The 21233-nt window shown below is 39.2% G+C and overlaps 1 protein-coding gene across 9 annotated transcripts in view; it reads right to left on the minus strand.

The window, feature by feature from the left end:
* Positions 1 to 21233, minus strand: part of ClC-b (chloride channel protein 7) — a 69822-nt gene that overhangs the window by 43659 nt on the left and 4930 nt on the right. For 6 of the 9 annotated variants that reach the window (XM_076173899.1, XM_076173897.1, XM_076173896.1 and 3 more), the window contains exon 2: positions 19415 to 19517. In XM_076173899.1, the coding sequence (XP_076030014.1) occupies positions 19415 to 19517 (103 nt within the window). Of the gene's footprint in view, positions 1 to 12812; positions 13007 to 19414; positions 19518 to 21233 lie in introns of those variants that run through there. The other 3 variants (XM_076173902.1, XM_076173901.1, XM_076173900.1) reach the window with 1 other exon arrangement.

A 21233-nucleotide genomic window follows, 5' to 3' on the forward strand; every position in this document is an offset into this window, starting at 1 on the left:
AATGATAATAATTATAACTACTGCCCTGAGTCTACATGCAGTCCTAAAGTAGCTTGCAATGGTCCTCAGACATTCCTACAAATATTTCTTTGAAGAAACTTTGAATTGTTGTCCGTGTTGTATTGCTTTGAGACCATTTCTAAGTCACCAGCTGAAAGTAACAGAAGGGGAGCAGTTGCTACTTGCAAGCTCCTTAATGTGTGAAATGATGTAAGACTGATAAATATTCCAATCTTGGATGGATCAGGCTTTCAATGAGTTTTTATCATCCTTTCATCCATATAGTGAAAAGCTATTTTAATCTTCTGCAGCACTCCATACATCTCTCCCACAATCCTGCTGATATGTTTGTTAGGTGGGTTGTCCTTTACCAACAATCCCAAATTTCTCTCTTCTTTTGCTTTTGTAATGGGTTCTCTTCACTTCAGTATGGTGTCACCTATATAGGCATCATAAGGCACAAATGGGTACATGGGGATGCCAGCATTAATGTCTTGATTATATATTTATTTGTAGTTGTACATGAGTTACCCCTGGATTCTGTGCGCTGGTTTGATCACATTTTCTGTGTTTATTATTATTCAGAGTTAGAGAACCAGTAATACAGCAGTGACTTTATATTCTATAATGAGAGTAGTGTGATGCATAGTACATATGGTAACCAATGCTGTGCGCGAGAATTTGACTCTTACTAAAGTGGTTAAGGAAGGTGTTTTGCCACTATTGCCCATTTCCAGTATTTTGGATTTTTTGGTACTGATGTTTTTTGGGCCTTTATGGGTTTGGAAAAGGCTTATGATTGGGTAGACAAGAAGGCACTGAGGGAGGTTTTGTAAATATATGGGATTGGGGGAAAGCTGTTAAAGGCAGTCAAGAGTTTTTACGAGAGTAGCAGAGCCGGTATTAGAATGGGAAATGGATAGTGTGAGTGGTTTGAAGTAAAGGTGAGACTGTGTCCGGGCTATGTCATGTCCATTCAATGTGTATATGAATGGGGTGGTGTGGGAGGTAAAGGTAAGGGCAATGGGCAAGGGACTGGAGATTATTAAAGAAAATGGAGAAAAGTGAGAGGTGAGCCAGTTGTTGTTTGCTGATGACACTGCACTTGTGGCAGGCCCAGAGGAAGGATTAAAGGAATTAGTGATGGAGTTCAGGAAGGTATGCTATAGGAGAAAGTAGAAGGTATATATGGGTGAAAGCAATGTGATGAGATGTACAAGGGTAGAGGATGGCAGTGAGTTGAAAATAAATCTAAAAGGAGAGAGGCTGGAGAAAATGGACAGCTTTAGGTATTTGGGGTTGCATGTAACAGGAAAAGGAGGAATGGCGGTGGAGGTAAATTGAAGAATGAGAAAAGCAATACCTTGGGGGGATAAAATGTGTTATGAGAAATAGGCAACTGGGAATGGATGCAAAGAGGAGATTGTATGAAAAGTGATTGTGCTGACGGTACTGTATGGGGCAGAGACTTAGAACTTAAGAAAGGCAGAAAGGAAAATCTTAAATGTGTTCAAGATGAAATGTCTGAGAAGTATGGCAGGGGTTACAAGGTTGGACAGAGTGAGAAACAAGGAGGTGAGGAGGAGAGGGGGAGTGGAAAAGGAGATGGCAGAAAGATTATTGGGAGTTTGGACATATGGAAAGAATGAGTGATAAGAGTAAAAGAGGTGTGGAGGGCAGGGGTGGAGGGAGTGAACTTGAAGGGGCAAACAAGGATGAGATGGATGGATGGGGTGTGGTAAAGGGGGCATTGAGCAAAAGGGGAATGTCTGTTCAGCAAAGGCGAAGGCAGGAGATAGAGATAAGTGGAGAATGATTGTGTATGGATGATACTGTTATGCAAGGGAGGGATGGGGTATGGAGGATAGGAGGTGCTTATGTAAGAATGATATCTTGACACAGCCTGAAAGAATTTTCCCCCATCTTTTTCTGCATGAAGGGATGGAGAGGGGAGGGAGTTGCCAACTATGTGAAGTGGCTTTGCTGTGGATATACTGTTTTGCTGCATTGTGTTTGACCCAGGGCAGCTGACGGATGCAGGGATGACCCGTCATCCATGAGGAACTGAGATGGGAGGGGTGGAGGGGAGTGAAATGGGTGGGAATCGGTACATACCTCTGACTTTGCTACCTCCCTTATAAGGGGGGAAAACCTCTTGGTATATAGATAGAAATTAATTTCTGATTCTTGACTCCATGCAAAAATAGTGTCTAGATCTTTTCGTAGTAGTATATGGTTCTCCTCATTTTTCACTATTCTCATGATTTTTGTGTCATCTGCAAACATGTTGGCATAGCTTATCATACCTTTCATCATGTCATTGATACAGACAAGAAATATTACTGGTACAAACACTAAACCTTGTGGGACTCCACTTCTCATGCATCTTCCCTTTAAAAAAATGTTCATTCCTTTGAGTAGTTTGCCTCATTTTCCAACATGCTCCAATTTCCACATAAGTCAACTGTGAGGTACTTTATCAAAAGCCTTCTAGGTCAAAGTACACACAGTCCACCCACCCCTCTCTTGCAGCACAGCAATCACTCACAAGTACTAGCTTTAATGGTTCAACACACATGGCCTTCCAGATCTGAAGCCAAACTGTCTTTGCCACAATGTTCATATCTTTTAAGATATTTGGTCCATTACTCTTTCACAACCCTTTCACATAATTTCACTATTGTGCTGGTCAGTGATATTGGCCTATAATTTTGAGGTGTTTCCTTATTTCCACCTCTGTAAATTGGTATCACATTTGCCCATGTGTGTATGTGTGTTTGCATGTGTGTGTGTGTGTATTTACTTAATTGTAGTATACAGGAAATGCGCAACACTCAATGGGTCATGTCTCCTATTCTCTAACTCATCATACCTAGCCTCAAAGTTGTGTTCAGTTCCAACTTAATCTATATCCTTGGTTTCCAATTATCATATTTAAATTTGAACTTGTGTATTGTTTGAGCTTGAGCTATATCACTTCCTCAGCTATTCCAAGTATTTATGCATCTATATAGAAAAATGTATTTCTTCACATCCTTTAGACACATGTTCTTTCTTAATTCACTCCCACGACCTTTTAAAGCACTCCCATCTTTAATCAGGAAATTTATTCTGTCAATGCAATATATCCCATTTAGTGACCTGAATACTGTAATCATATCACATCTTTCTATTTGATCTTTCAAAGTTGGTAGACCCAGTGCTATTAGTCTTTCCTCATCTGTTTTATCTACCAGGCTGGGGACCAATTAAGTTGCTGCCAATCTTGCTTATATCCTTCACTCTGTGTGGGGACCATACTACTGACGCATATTCCAGTCTTGGATGTATCAGGATTTTTATGAGTTTTTTTCATTAGCCCTTCATCCATAGAGTGAAATGCCACTTAAATATTCTGCAGCAGTCCTTATGTCTCCCACAATACTGCTGATTTGTCTGTCAGGTGACAACACTCCCAAATCTTTCTCTTCTTTTGTTTAAGGATGGTCTTTTGCCACTATTGCCCATTTCCAGTACTTTGCATTATTTTGTATTGAACTTCATTTCCCATTCTTAGCTCCATGCAAAAGTACTGTCTATATTTTGGAATAGTTTACTGTACTCATTTTTCACTCTTCTCTTGATTCTTGCATCATCTGCTGACATGCGAGTGTGTGCGTGTTTATCTAATCACTGTATACAGAAAAAGAACTGATTGTTGGGTCCCATCCTCTAATGTCCAATTCATTATCATATGTGTGTGTATATATGCATGTATAGTATGTATAAAATAACATAAGGATGAGGGAGACTGCAAGTGACCATAAGGCCGACACTATGCAGTTCTATGTCTATTACCACCCATCATCCCCATCCATAAAGTTGTCTGACCTTTTCTTAAAACAATTTATATTTTCAGTGCTCGATACATGGTTGCTAAGTCTATATGTAAACCATTCTAGCCTATTTCCTTCTGAAATCTATATTTCTCTAATTTAAATCCATTAATGTGAATCCTGCCCTGTTATCTTATTATGATGACCTTGGTTCCATCACCCTTGTTAAAGCCTTTGATCCACTTGAATATATATATATATATATATATATATATATATATATATATATATATAACATATCTATTTTAATTTTCACCACCGCTCGTTCCTGTTGCTGTTCTTTAATCCAACCTGTACTACTATAACAGTGGTTTTATTATCATATTCCTGTAGCAGTCGATACGAACAGCGCCTCATCACGTGTTATAAAATATCACTTAGAGGGGAGTAGTGAGGGGAATGGGGATCCCCTTTCTTATTTCTCTCCTGCATGGGCAAGGTATGCTTTGATTCTGCCACTCCCCACTGTAGTTCGCATATCTCATTCCAAGTTCTTGCGACATCTGAAACAAAACCTGTTCTCCTTCGAAGAACAAGCGGGCCACATGTACATTTGTACACACACTTATGACTGAAACGAGTGGAAATAAGTGCACGTGCTCAAAAACTGCGTAAATCTGCATGCTACGGCATTTTTATTATTCTTATTGTCGGTATTATTACTACTGTTATTATAATCATTAATAATATTATTATCATCAACATCATTATTCTTATTTTACATGAGCCTTCATGGATTTTCCTTTATTATGCAACTACCAATCACTTCGTTTTCGGTTTTAATTACGGTATTTGATCCTGGACGGCATTTTCTGGCACTTGAATGGATGTTTCTATACGCATTCACTACAGAAGGATGTTTCGCAATCAAACTGACCTTTCTTCTACAAGACTATACACAATCACAATCACGTGACCTACGCCGAGTTACCACTGTTGGGTTTCCAATTCCCATATATTATCTCACCAGAACCTGAAAATTATCATACTTCTATTGCCCATTAATACTATTCAATAGAACTTTTAAAATATATATTATTATAATTACCTTCTTCTGATTCATGACTGCGTGTATACATCATGAATTTGTTATACATCATGAATTTAAATTCATGATGTATAACAAACTCCCACTGTGTATCAGCGGTTGAGTTTCCAGATTTGTTTAAACAAAATCATATCCTCGAAGACTTCGTACACATTTAGATTATTATTCATCATGTGTTACTGGACTGCCAAAAGTAAACAAAACCACCTTGAAGAATTACACCAACAAGCGAGTAGAAACGAGAACAAAAATACAGGAGACACTAATGATGGATTTCAAAGCGACGAGCAAGAAGGCTTCAGGGAACACATTAACATGATTGGCTGGAATGAGGCACGTGACCCGGGATGCGTGTTGAGGTCAAGGGGACACAAACCTTGGTCGTGTAACGTCAACGCATGAGGTGCTGTCTTCCCTCGAGCACGAGATCCAACCTCACAAAAATCTACATTTTCTCCCAAACTCACTTTCCTGATCTCATCACATCAGATCGTTTCGCCGCTGGATTTCGGGTGGTCAAGTTTTAGAATTGATATTTTGACATGGCTGCCCATACACTCAGCGTCGCATTGTTTATAATATGTAAAATATTACATCAGGTTACGCAGGTCTTGAGTCGAGGACCCGTAAGGAAAGAATTCTACTCTTGCGCCAACCCCCTCAACGAACTAAACAAGTACATTTGTACGATCTGACGTTGTGATGAAAAACAATATATCATTCAAATTTCCTGGATTTTTTTTTCAAAAGTGTAATTACGACAATATATATGCTTTTTGAAGTTTCTCAAAATAATAATAATATGGATAAAAACATATTTTACAACAGTGATCAGTCCACACTGCAGTGACCTTACATATATGTAATTAGGAATATTTTGTCGACTAGTAAAGATAAAAAACTAGTAAGGATAAAAGACTAGTAAGACTAGTGAAGATAAAAAAACACAGGGTTTCCTCTCTTCGTTAGCTGACTTTGTGATGCTACGTGTGTTCGTCTCGGTGGTTACTTTATTTTCATTACAACGTATGAACGATGTTTCTACCGTCTTTCTTGTATATTTATGTAACCTTGGATGTAATATTATGGCCCCTTCCTATCTTATATTTATCTAAGTGAACTGATAGCAAAATTGACATTCTACGATTTCTCTTGTCGAGTTTGATATCCAAGTATTTCCCTAAACCTAAAAGTCTCCCCATAGTCCGTAGATGGCGTTTTGTATATAACATTATTGGAGTTAATATATTTCTGGTAGTTTATAACCTTGATCATTTATATATTCGGGCCAGATTTTAGATTTTCATAACCGATTTACCCAAAGTTTCTCATTTTACTTAGTTTGGCACAGTAGTGTATTTTTTTCTATTTCCCCCAATTGTGCGCTGATAATGTAATCTGTAGTGTGCGGGATTCGTATTTTCACAGTCGTGGGTTCGAGTACCGAATTTTTCTCAAGATTCCCACCTGCCCCTGGAAGTCCCTTGAATGCACAATATGGGCAAAAATAACGGCTTCGGCCGCAATTATGCGCCCTCTTGCGTATGCCTCTTAATTTTTTCCAACATTTTTTTTGCCTTGTCAGTGTTCATCAGGATTCATTTGCTTTTGAAATAACATTCTTGGAATCTACTGATTACGTAATCGCGTTATTGTATAAGGACTCGTTATTAGCTATTCTAAAAGCTCAGCTTGGTTCTTTCTTAAAATTCAGCTAGTAATCTTCCTCCACTGAAGTGTCAACAGTGGGATTGCATCATGGGATTGCATCAAGTATGCTTGAACTTGCGGAATTATTACTTGAATAAGAACACATTTACTTTAGCAAGAATCATCGTATCTACAGATAGTGTGCACTAGTGTTCCAAAAATAACCCAATCTGTGAATTTAGGCTGTAAAGACAATAAAATATACTGCGACGTAAGCAGTGATTAAGTTTTCAGTGCTTAAGATTGTTCTTTATTTATATAATTTTTTTTTTTTTGTATGTCTAGAAAAGCGAAATGGCATGCAATGTTGAAGCTAGCAGGCAGGTTCGGTCAACGTAAGGAAATGGCTATGAAAAGGCGCCTTTCCACAGCCTATGGAGCGCCTCGGCTCTTTTCCCGCTGCTGCCGAGTGTTGCCACACCGCGGGCCCTGTTTAATTTGCCCTAACTGGCTCTGCTTCACCCGAGGATGCGGATAAACTAGTAAAAAAAAAAAAAGGGTTACTGGAGCCTCCATGTTGCCAGTTTAGGACAAAATCCTACAGCAGCCTCAACGACGTTGCAAATCCATAAGTCAAACAAGCCGTGAGGTCGTTAAATCGCTAAAGGTGTACTTTATCAGGGAACGAAAGCGGTTAAACGTGGTTGTCACGGGTGTTCACGCAAACAAAAACTTGTAATCTAAGTGTTCGGAAATGCAAGGTTCTCTCTCAGGCGCTAAAGAGCGCCTCGTCAACACGTAGACTTTGGAATCCTTCCGATGCTTTTATATCGTGGTGGAAGAGCAGATCTATACTGTAGATGTATAGAAAATGTGACTGGTATACACGTTGCTGAGACTTTTTTTTTTTTTTGCTCGCAGTGGCAGAGATTTTACAGGCTTCTGGATTTTTGAAGTGAACATGATCATTATCACGGGCGTAGTTGGGAAACCAGGTTGGGAACCATAATTTGAATACAAAACCAGCCCAGGAAAAAAATGTAATCCCAAATTTCTGATAACCTCGCACCTCAATGCTCGTAGAAGAAGAAGAAGAAGAAGAAGAAGAAGAAGAAGAAGAAGAAGAAGAAGAAGAAGAAGAAGAAGAAGAAGAAGAAGAAGAAGAAGAAGAAGAAGAAGAAGAAGAAGAAGAAGAAGAAGAAGAAGAAGAAGAAGAAGAAGAAGAAAAAGAAAAAGACCTATTGTACATCACGAGTAAAAAAAATAGTATAGGAATAACTGAAACAGTCGACAGATAAGAAATCTGAAGCAGGGTTTAATACTCCACGATTCGACATTTTTCGTCAGGATAATAATCACAAGCAAAGAAGTGCTACGTTGTTTGTCAAAAGCAATACAAATCCCTGCGAGTTAAAGGTAAAGCACGAAGCTATTGCAGTCACGGATCCAATCAACTCAAACGGACGAAATACAAATGCAGGAATGATATGCAAACCACAACCACCATTGTTGGATAGTTTGTTTCTGCAAATAACCAGCTTTTGCAACTGTGATATGACGATAATGATTGATTAGATTCCAAATATTGTATTGCTTTGTAGGATAAAATAGAGAAATCCGTACTCAGAATACGGGTCCCAGAGACAAGGTGTGAAGGAATGAGTCATATCGGAACCGATAGCGTTTTTAACGTGCCATTCACCTTGTGGATAATCTATGTCAACACACAAATACGGAAGACGCACTCAATAATCGGAAGTTACAACAGAATCAATTTTAAAGTATAACATAGGTGATATATAAGTTAATATGAAATAAAATATCTTAATTTAAATGTAACAAATTCATTTGGTGACAAAGTGGACAGTACAAAGTCAGTTAGGAAGTAGATAGAATAGAACATATAGAAATGGGTAACTCAATGAGATAACAGGACAGACAGGAAAGAAGAGACACAGAGGGTCACAGAGTTAGTGTTGACCTAGGCCCTAGGTTAACACTAACTCTGTACCCCTAGGTCCTAAGGGTACAGGAACTAGCGAACTAACTTACTAAATCATATTTCTACAAGAACGTGTCTGAGTGTGTAGGAAAGAGGCCAAACGCAGAGTATGGGAGTCCAATGTATTTGACGTTTCGCCCAGCAGGGCTTCTTCAGAAATAACCATTATTTCTGAAGAAGCCCTGATGGGCGAAACGTCAAATATTGGACTCCCATACTCTGCGTTTGGCCTCTTTCCTACAGTGCCGTTGCAGTCCTTGCTGCTTTAACTCATGTGTCTGAGTGTGGTTTACAATTGTTTGAACTCATATTGTATTTACTCCGAAGTGTTTGAAACTTATGTTGGAAATGTAAAAAGAAACAAAATATTTTATCAGCCACGCTACATTTCCAACACAAATTTACTGACATCAACTGGCTAACTTTAGAGCATGACAATGCGGCTAGTCGCTTGATGATGATGATGATGATGATGATGATGATCATGATGATGATCATGATGCAAGGAAATACCCTCAGCTTACTGATCACCAACCGCGAAAATATGAAAACGGATGCTGAAGGTGGTGAAACTATTGTATCTAATGACCAAAATCTAATTAGGTTCAAGCTACATAACAGTTTCAGAATAGATAGTTGCTTATTTGTAATAGCCTACTTCGGAAGGGGGGGGGATCCAATGAGGGCAACTAGAGTAAGATAGGAGGGCGTGAAAGATAGGAGGCGACAAAGGAGCGGAAATTGAAATGAGCAGGTCGGATAACCAGAACCGAGGCTGGTGGGGAGAGAAAGAGAGAGAGAGAGAGAGAGAGAGAGAGAGAGAGAGAGAGAGAGAGAGAGAGAGAGAGAGAGAGAGAGAGAGAGAGAGAGAGAGAGAGAGAGAGAGAGAGAGAGAGAGAGAGAGAGAGAGAGAGAGAGAGAGAGAGAGAGAGAGAGAGAGAGAGAGAGAGAGAGAGAGAGAGAGAGAGAGAGAGAGAGAGAGAGAGAGAGAGAGAGAGAGAGAGAGAGAGAGAGAGAGAGAGAGAGAGAGAGAGAGAGAGAGAGAGAGAGAGAGAGAGAGAGAGAGAGAGAGAGAGAGAGAGAGAGAGAGAGAGAGAGAGAGAGAGAGAGAGAGAGAGAGAGAGAGAGAGAGAGAGAGAGAGGTAGGTTATGGGGAGTGACGTGGCAGAGACAAGGGTTGGAAATGTGTAGCAGTGGACAATTGCTAATGGGTGGACACAATCACTCATCGAACGAGTAGGGGATACTACACGTGAATACACAATACAAATACGTGTATATATATGTTGTTTGTATTTTCTTATCAATTACTCTCTGTGCGAATGCACTCATTACGACCTTCCGAATATTAATCCTGAACGCAAGTTTAACGTCTGCCTTCTCACAACTGGTTACAAAGGTGCCAGGCATTGAGTCACGCAATTCGACGACAAAGAAGGTCGGCTAAAAATGGACTTTGAACTCGCTTGAAAAATGCATGTTCTAACGGAAATGCAACAAAGCATTAAATGTCATGGCCACACAGGTCAAGACAAACACATCCTGACCCCTTTGTTGTTGAGGACGTGATTAAAATCGTCTGGCTCGAGAGTCAGCAAATATATGACAACGAACGCTCGTGGAGATATTGAGCCGGCCATCCTTGTGCCGCCCAATGGGTAGGGTGGGGTGGGGTGGGGGGTTCTCTCGGCGTCAACAGAAAATGTTGACTATAAGTTAACGTACACAATTATGAAAGGAGTTTCCATTCCTTGTTCCTCAGGGATTTTCGCCAGAATAAAATCACCTAACGGCAATGAGTTAACCAATAACAGTCCCTTTCCACGAGTTCTTTCCTATATATATTTGTATTTCAACGCAAGTAGGATACTTCACTGCTGATTGCCACACAGTGAAGAATTTCAAACAGCGCGTTATCCCCTCGCACCAAATTTGTATTTCACCATAAACTTTCAAGTGAAAATTTATTTCACTTAGGTCTCTCGACGGGAAAGAAAATAAATGAAACTCTTAACTACGGAAAAATAATAACGGTTTCCCTCTTCTGAATAAAATCTCAAAAACAAATCGTAAATAATAGTGAGTGGTTAGAAAATAATAATGAAAGAAATTAATGCCGTACCCGGAACAGCATTGCAATGCTTTACTGTGCGACGAAAACGTTTTTCCACACCCACGATCAGGCCACTCCCAAGCAGCGACGTGTCCGAAACCGACTCGCCTAGATGCTACCACAGAAATGTAACGTCTTTAATACTATTACAACAATAATGATAAGAAATCGGACATACGAAAGACATGACAATCAATACATTAATCCCGATAACATTATATTACGACTAACATTATTTTGCTATTATAAACAGCACCGACTTACATGTGTACAATTCGCGTATCATTGTACTTCTACTATCACAAAATCATTGACCGATTTTACTTATTGTTGAATTCAACTAATAATATTATCACAAGACCAATCACAACACAGCACGATTTTATTTCTTTAATTTCATACACACGAGTTCTTTTTTTTTTATTTTTGTTGTCATCGCCAACGGCCGGGCTACCTGCCGCCCGAACAAGTCGTTGGGAACGCTTGGGTCAGCTCAGGAACGTATACACGGCCAAAACATTTTGCAACACTGAATTGTGTCCGGAACCCACTGCATCTGACGATGCAATTACCTAATTGGAATACACTGGGTAAGTGTCATATTCATGGGGTCACGCATTTGTGCTTGTTAGGCAATTTTAACTTTCAATGCGCTTATTTCCACTTCGTTTTCCGAAACAAAGACGTTGTCCTTTGCTTTCGTAATTCTGAATACTTATGAAACATCACCTCACCTTTTCTTTCTCGCAGCTCCACATTATTAAATACCTAATCCTATGTTCTCTCAGCTAGACTAAGAATTTTTTTTTCATAAAATTTGTATATGTGCATGCTTGGTCGATTATTACGGGAATTTTTTCCTTGGTTGCAATTTACAAGGACGGAGACATTAATTAACGATCTCCTAGGCCCTATTCCAGGATTGTACGCATCTCTGGATCTTTCATATTCCAATGTTGGACAGCTTTGTGTGTGTGTGTGTGTGTATATATATATATATATATATATATATATATATATATATATATATATATATATATATATATATGTGTGTGTGTGTGTGTGTGTGTGTGTGTGTGTGTGTGTGTGTGTGTGTGTGTGTGTGTGTGTGTGTGTGTGTTTACCTCGTCATCAGTGCAGCAAAGCTACATTTATGTTCTTCAGCAATCGTAAATCTATATATTTATGTACCAGCCTGCATTCCTCATCTCTCTTCTCATGATCTTGGCATCACCTGCCAATATGTTTGCATAGCCACTACATTTCATGTCATTTATGTAGTTGTGGTACGCTGCAGGAGCTAGTTTTTGTGGACTCCGCTATTCTGCCCTCCATCGTAACACCGTCTCTCAGTCCTCATTTGCACCTATCCTTCAGGAAACAGTCCATTCAAGAACTTCTTCGGAGTCCTCCAGCATGTTCCAGCTTCAACAGTAAACGACTGTGAGGCCATTTGTCGAAGGACTGCACTAGATCTGGGTACACACAATCCACCCAGCATCTTTATTGTAGTAAAAGCTTTGACAGGTTTGTCACGTGAAGCCAAACTGATCCCCCATTAAAATGTTCATCCCGTCAAAGTATTTTGTCCGTCGAACTCGCAATTCTCTCGCACAATCTCACTAAGGCGCGTGCATTCACGTTTACCTAAACTGAATTTATTGTAAACGAACTACACTCCAAGGCCTCCGCCTCTGTGATCCAGCACCTTTATCTTGAACCACGTATTGAATTCGTCATCAACAGCTCCCTTACGGATGATAAGAGCTCTTACATCGACCAATCTATGCGCGCCCATACATACATACACACACAATATCCCCTGAAAAGCAGCTTTCAAGGTGTGAGCAGGGACCGATCTCGGTTCTGCCTCGTTGCGAGCCTTCGACACTAACCACTTCAGTGACTACACCAATAAACCGTGTTTGTTTAATTGTAATATACCGGTTTGGAGTTATATTTATGGGACATGGAATTTAATTTATCAAATATGTGTGAAATATGGAGTTTCATCAAAAAGTGTTTGCACTATGTTTACAGGATACATTTTTTCTTCTTTAAAAAATAAATTGCCTGCGCACATTTACAAAAATAATAATAATAATAATCTCAACGTGGTTTTACTTCTCTTGATCCTGAGGGGCATGTTCTCTTGTTTGATTCACACTCGGACGCTAAGTGTATTTCTTCTGTTTTCCTCCACATGAATCCAAATTCACACGACCGAACACTGTGTTTTCCCCGAGATGCAGTGTTTCCCCAACCGTGCCACGAGACGCTCTATCCACCACCTCCACCACAGTTTGTTTACAACTTACACTGACGGCTATCACGTGACATGCCGATTCATCGCTGACGACGTTGCCACTGTCAAGAGTATATTGTCGTACCGAAAATTTTAAATTATTGTAAATCTAAGACCAGTCACCTAATCCCATAACTTGTTGGCTTTTTTAAAAATCATCTAGTATTCGTTTGTGAAGTTATATAAAAACGGCGACAAGGGGGAATAATTACTGCTTGCTTAAAACGAGTTTCAAAACGTTTTTAACCACAACAACAACAAAAATATATATATATATATTTTTTAATCCAGTATGGGAAAACCCACTTCCACTGCAACCTGGACCATCTAATCCCCCACATTTCAGCTATGCACAGCACATAATATCTTGTTTATCAACTAACCTGAGAATTACCAACGTCGAAAGTTCTCAATTCTGGACGACTACGTTTCTTGTCGAGTTCAGACACGACCGGGACAAGTGGCGCCAAATTATCGTGATTCATCGTTATCCCACTCAGACAGATACCGCTACACACCTACGGACCAGAGACTAATTTTTACTTGTTAATGAATGTTGATCACTTAAATCCCACTTGTAAGGTGTGTGTGCGTGTGCGCGCGTGTGTGTGTGCGCGCGTCGGGGGTCCATGAATTTCTGAGAGATTCCATTGGTATTTTGTTTAATCTAATTAAAAGTAAAGCACGTCAGTGTTTTTACTTGCACACATACCAATAAGGCCAATTCCCATTTAAGTGGGGTAGCCATGCCAAAACACACACACACTCGTGGCGCAGTTGGTAGAATTCTCGACTGCCACTACGGCGGTCCTGGTTCGAATCCAGCCTAGTATCGCTGCGCTGCGGGTTGTTACTCCAACTCTCGTGGGCGAGTTGTGTGAGTGTAAGGTCACAGCATTACCCATAGATCGGTCATATATGAGCTCTGAGCTCTCTTCTAGGAAGGAAATAGCTGTCGACCACGAGTCCGACACGTGATCCAAGATCATGGTGAAACACACACACACACACACTACGCTCATCCCACTCCGAACCGAAAATTTATTCATAGCCCTTTCCTTGGTTCCTCGTGAATGAAAGGTTCAATGGAAAGACAGACAGCGCCTCCGCAAGAGGGCTGGAAAGCCGAAGCTCCTTTGTCCTCTTGCACGTCACCAACGCGAGAAAAATAGCAAGACAAGGAGAAATCCCTACAGATCAGAAAATCCCTTTATAGATTTACAACCATTCTTCACACACAGCTATTTCAAATATCTCTCCTTTGCTCGACAGACCTCTTGCATCCAATACCCCTTCACTCCATCCATCCACTTCGTTCTTGGTCTTTCCTTCAATTTTCCTCCACCCACTTCTGTCTTCCACTCACCGTTTTACAAAGTCCCAAACCATCCCATCACTCTTCGATTCATCCGATCGTCATGTTCTTTCCATTCCCGCTCTCACCATCACTATATTTCTAACTTTATCCATCCTCATATCCCCCACAATATTTCACAAACACTTCACCTGAAACACAATTAGGCTTCCTTTCTTCCTCCTTCAAATTCCAAGTCTCTGTTCCATACAGTGACGTGTGCATAATCACTCTTTCGAACCGTTTTCTATTTGTGTTCATCTTCAGATAATTCTTTCTCGTGGCATTTCTCATTCCCCCCAGATAATTTGTTCCCTTACTCTATAATTCAACTTCACCTCCACTCCTCCATTCAGGTTACGCGGAATCACGAATACTTCATCCTCTCCACTTCCTCACCAAAATTATCATTAATGGAAGTAAATAAATGTACTTTAAATATTCAATTTTAGAGAAGCCTGCCCTTCGTCAACATAATAAAAATGTCCTTATCTTTCCCACATCCGGGACTTCCTCTTCGGCGGCGAATTACAAGTTCCTCGTGTACGATACCGTCGAAACTGTTTACATGATTAACTCTTACCTACGTGACGTCACCCTTAGTGCAAGTTATTTCCTCCCGCGATCCAGATTACTTCGAACCGTAACCCGGACACAATATTTCAATATAACCTTGTGTGTTCACGATGATATAATTACATCTATTTGTCACACAGTATTTGTATGTAGGAACAGGATAGCAATTGTACGTTGTGAGGAAGTTTCCATTCCACAATTTTCAACTATCTAAGAACCCTTCTTTAAACAAAAAGAGACAACTACCGTAAATATTGTAGGAGTTTTCACCAGAAGCCGTTTAGCTGATTGAAGCTACTGCTTAGCCCACTCGTCACTTCACTTTCCTTTTTCATTTGTCGGACTTTAAACTATCATTCAAACATTGATATCATAAAAAGATTACATCTACCACAGAAAAGTTTTCCTTCATATAGGTGACTTATCGTACGTTTGGTTTTGTGTCTTAGCCAAGCGACAGGATGCATATACAAACTGCAAAGGACGCCCTAATGCTGCATCAATGCATCACTCAGGACAACCAGGGACATCCCGGCCGGGTGCACTGTCATACCGATAACGTACGCCTTTATCCTTCAGGAAAATATTTGTGTCTTAGCCAATCGACAGGATGCATATACAAACTGCAAAGGACGCCCTAATACTGCATCAATGTATCACTCAGGACAACCAGGGACATCCCGGCCGGGTGCACTGTCATACCGATAACGTACGCCTTTATCCTTCAGGAAAATATTGCACCACAGATCGGTGTAAAGGAAGGATGGAAGATGAAAGTGATCAGCGTTTTTATGGGAGTGGAGAGCAGTCGCCGATCATAACAGGATAATGCACGTTTCTGGTCCGCAGGGATCTCATTGCAGTCTTCAGTATTAATTAACGGCATCATATGTATGCAGCTAATACCCCGTACAGGATTGCGCAGCAGTATGAAAAGCTCCCACCACTGCAAACCATTACTGGGCCCTTCAAAGAAGGTGCGGTCATGTCGTGAATGTAGGGTCATCATTGCAAGATGACTGAGTTCACCAATAATTATGATAAACCTCTCTCACATACACACAAAAAAAGAACTGGTTAAAGAAAAATCAACTGTAAGACGAAAATATAACATGCTAGACAAAATACAGGAAAAACAGACCAGGGCTAAATCAAATGAAGAAAAGACAAATTAAGTAATGGAAAATCAGAAAGGCTGGATGACAATTCATAGGAAATAACCACTAACCTTTACAGGAATTACAGAAAAGAAAAAGAAGTAAAAGTTTAAACCAAGGCATAGGTGATGAAAGTCTTAAAACAATATATCTCTTGGCAGGCAAGGTGTTAAAAAATAAATGTATTACAGTTGTCGGCTGAGTTGGAAGATGAAGAAAAAAGAATACATACATACATACATACATACATATACCAAGGCTTTTTCCCCCTTACAAGGGAGGTAGCCAAAAAGGGAAAGGCATAAAAACACTCCCACCCATTTCATCCCTACATACACTCCACACCCCTCCCACCCTCCCTCTCATTTGAGCACCTCCTGGATGACGGGTCATCCCTGCACCCTGCCCACCGCCCTGGGTCAGAAGCAGTGTCGCAAGACACAGCACATCCACAGCAAGGCCGCTTCATTTAATCGGCGACCCCCCCCTCTCCGTCCCCCCTTGCATATAAGGAGAGGACGGGGAGAAAATCCCTTCGGGCTGCGTCAAAATTTACTCACACATACTACCCCACCCCCCACCCCCCTGCCCAATCCTCCTCATGCAATCACAACATCATCCATATACAACCATTCTCCACTCACCTCTGTCTTCCGTCCTCTCCCTTCCTTCCTCAACAGACATTCCCCTCTTCCCCAAAGCCCCCTTCACCCCATCCATCCACCTCATCCTAGGACGTCCCCTCATGTTCACTCTCTCCACATCTGCCTTCCATACCTCTTTTACTAGTCTTTCTTCACTCATTCTTTCCATGTGTCCAAACCATCCTAATATTCTTTCATCAACCCTATCTCCCAAATCCTTTTTCACCCCTTATATATATATATAAGATAAATTACTTCTTTTTTTTTTTGTATTTCTTCAGCAAAAATTTGTCTTTATCCTTAGGACAATATTGTTATGTAGAGGGAAGTCACTGAGGTGGTAAAAAGATATCTAACAAGGGCAGTAGAACCAGATGATATCAAAAGCTAAAAATCATTATTTTTATCAAAATAAATACCACACATGAGATTAGTCTCCAATCATAAAAGAATGTTGCATGACTGGTCTACAAGGATGTCAACAAGACCCTAAAATATTGAATACATAGAACTTATGCAGTCACTACCCTATATAGGGTATGAAGCTGCCTGCAAAAGAGAATGATCATCCATCATCTACATCCAATCCAACATTACATAGGTCATACCTTGATTTAACAATGTCACCAGATATAAAAGTACAAACCCTTCCCAGGCAAGTGGCCAATCAAAATGTTCCCCACTCCTTCAGCCTCCACCCCTTCCTTACCTGCTTTGAAATACTTCTAAGATCAGATCAACACACACCAATGCATCTAAAACCTCTCCTGGTTCCTTGGATAGTTGTATTTATGTTGGTAGCTTCCTATTACTCTTGTAACTAGTCTATTACATAACAGTTTCTTGTGTACCAATGTACATTCCAGTGTAATTCCACTAATTTGAAGATGACTCCTTGCAGTCAAAACATCAATTACAATAGAGCTTTACATTTCATTGAACATATCTTGTCACCCTCCCAAAGCAAGACCTCAAATAAAGAAAAATGAATACATTAGGAAATAAATAAACAACTGTGTCAATGCTGTCATGTACAATGCAGTATGCACTGAGAAAAAATATATATATACACACACATATACAGTATATACATGCATATATGCATTATGGAACAAATTGCAAGTAGCAGCAATGTAATTCAAACAATCGGGCCCAGCTACTTGTGACAACCAGGCCTGATTGTTTTATATATATTTATATACATCACAATTTATACCACAGCAATCATAAACTAAATACCATCAATAAAAAAGTATTTAACATTCATCAGAGGTTGAAAGAACACAATCCAGTACCATGTAAGGATTGTAAACTTGTTTACATTGGTCAGACAGGGAGAGATTTGGAGACAAAGCTGAATGAACACAAATGTTCAATCAGGTAAGGCAAGAAAGTTCTGCACTGTTCCAGCACATGAATCAGTTTAATCACCATCTTGACTGGGACAAAGCTGATCTTATTTATAAATCTGGTTGTGGGTTCAGAAGGAAGATAGTTGAAACCATACTAATAGAATATTTTCCTATTACAAATATTTCAAAGGGCTAGTGGTCTCCAGATATAACATCCAGACTTGAATCACAAATATTGTTAATAGACATCTACCACCTGACCCCACACCATATGACTACTAAGTAACTAGAGAGTATGGGTAGTCATCTATGGTCCTTCAACAGTGCCTCTTTTTTTTTTTTTTTTTTTTTTTTCAAGAACATGCTATACAAATATAGTACCATCCTCCTTCTCTGTACTACTGAAAAAGACTGCAGTGGGCAGTTAAAATATATGGACTTCTACTCTGACTATGGCATTAGTTGTGATTCACAAATGAGCTACAGTGAGTCCTCCTTATACGGTAATTCTTTATCTGGTAAATTCAGTTATGGTATTTGGTAATTACTACCCTTGATTCTATTTACGGTAAGAAAAATTCATAGTTCGGTATCCGCTCATGTTTTGGAATTAAAATTAGATATTTTGAAGAGGAAAGAGCAGGGAGAAGGTACGTCTGCCATAAGTAGAAAGTCGGGTTCAGTATACAGTAATTTCAATTTGCGGTAAGGTTTTCAGGAACACATACGTACCATATAACGAGGACTCACGGTACTACATTTTTCATCAGTGATATATATATATATATATATATATATATATAATATATATATATATATCGCTTGTTTGCGAAAATGTCATCATAACTCAAAATATCCAATTTTTCAGGAGAGGCATTTTAAAGTTTCAAAACACTCTCAATATTATAAAAGGCCCTCAAACACCATAGGTGGAACATTTTTTGGAGCATCAAATACGCCTCTAAAGTTTATAGAAGTTGAAACAATCATAATCTTTACTAAGTCTAAAATATTTGTTGGAACAAGTTGGAACATGTAAGGTTATGTCGTTGGGCCATTTAGCACTCCGTAGCGGTCAATTTTTGAGCTACAGATATGACACTGTTACCAAAACAAATCCGTGTTTGAAGATGAATCTGTCTGTATAGATAACTCAAAAATTCAGTTTTTTGAGTTATGACGATGTTTTCGCAAACAAGCAATATATATACTTATATGTACACACTATCTTCATGTATGCATGTATGTATCTATATATCTTTAGATGTGTAAATGCTCATGCAAGCACAGAATTACACTTCACACCATAAACATTTTAGTTTCATGCTTAGCACTTACCATTTTCATCCTCAGGAGATGTCTCAGGTAAATGTTCCTCAACTACTGATATATTCCCATCAACAATATCCTTATTACTTGTGTTGACACTGAAATTCTGTGACTGAAAAGAAAAAAAGAAAAAACTAATGTATCTCTTATTTCAATATCAAATTATTTCTAAACACACATGTTGCTAAAGGAGTCAGAAAACATTGGGAGAGTAGATCTCTTGCTGAGGGATGGGAGGGCTGGTCATGAGACCAAATTAAGAAAGATTAAATGTCTACAAGAGGTAAAGAAGTACAATTTTCCATACAGATGCATTAATCATTGAAACAGCTAAGGTGATACAGCCCAAGTTGGAACAGTATGTGAATTCAAATCTAAGTATGGTAATTGGAAAATATGGATTTAGCCCAAGTTTGAACCATCCATGCATCTGAAACTAGGTATAATAAACTGGAGAGTAAGAGACAGCATTCTGCAAGAACTACTTCTTTCCTGTATGCTACAATCAGGTAAATACAATAAGGTAAATTAACTAAATAAATTCACATGCAGTACTAATGAATGAAAATTTTCAATCCGTCTTCACAAAGGAGAGCAGTTATTTAGAGGAAGGCAAGGCGAGCAAAAATACAGGTTTAGAAATCATAAATGTAGAAGTGAGGGGCGTGCTCAATCTTTTCGGATCACTGAATGTGACAAAAGCTTCAGGACTTGACAGGATCTCAAACACTTAAAGAATGAAAGGAACAATTGACAAAAAAATTCAGTCTTATTGTACATTCATTAAGAGAAGGAAAAGAGCCACAGGATTGGAAAAAGGCTAATGTGGTGCCTATTCACAAAGGTGAAAGTATGGAGGCACCACCAAACTACAGGCTGGTATCACTGACCAACACAATAGTGAAAGTATGTGAAAGGAGTGTGAAAGATCAATGGGTCAAATATCTTGAAGAAATGAACATTCTGACAGTCAGTCGGCTTGGCTTTAGATCTGGAAGGTCCTGTGTCTCAATCAAACCTTTTAAGCTTTTACTTTAGAATGACTCATGTACTGCAGGTGAAGGAGGGTTGGATGAACTGTGTGTACCTGAATCTAGAGATGGATTTTGATAAAGTCCCTTACAGTTGTTTAATGTGGAAACTGGGACATATTGGAGGGCTAAGGAGCAAACTACTTAAATGGGTAAGATTTTTTTTAAGGAAAGGTATATGAGGACAGTAGTAAAGGATAAGATGTCAGGATGGAGAGCAATGACCAATGAAGTTCCACAAGGTTCAGTGCCAGCATCTATAATGTTTCTATGTTAATATGATGAAAGGTACAAGCTATGCCAATATGTTTGCTGATGATGCAAAAATCATGAAAAAAGTGAAAAACAAGGGCTGTAGGCTGTTGCAAAAAGATCTAGACAGTGTTTTTGCATGGACCAAAGAATTAGTAATTAAGTTCAATACCAATAAATGTAATGAAAATAATGGGCAATACCTCTAAAAGACCATCTTTGAACTATTCTTTGGGGAATGATTCCATTACAAAAATTAAAAAGAAAAAAATTTGGAAATGTTGATAAAAGACAACCTGTTACCTAATAGACATATCAGCATAATTATGGGTGAGACATATGCACTGTTATAAATAATTACAGTGGCTTTTCAATATATGGATGAACAGATGCTGAAAAAATTCAGAAACCCTGATCTGTCTATAACTGGAATACATGTCAGTGGTATGGTTCTCACAAAGAGTGAAGGATATAAGGAAGATCAAGACAAAGGGCTGTAATCAAACTGGTTCATAGCCTGGCAGATAAACCATATGAAGAGAGAC

The sequence above is a fragment of the Oratosquilla oratoria genome, chromosome 35 (assembly GCF_046742065.1).
Source record: "Oratosquilla oratoria isolate Oo_2021 chromosome 35, ASM4674206v1, whole genome shotgun sequence".
Lineage (NCBI taxonomy): Eukaryota > Metazoa > Arthropoda > Malacostraca > Stomatopoda > Squillidae > Oratosquilla > Oratosquilla oratoria.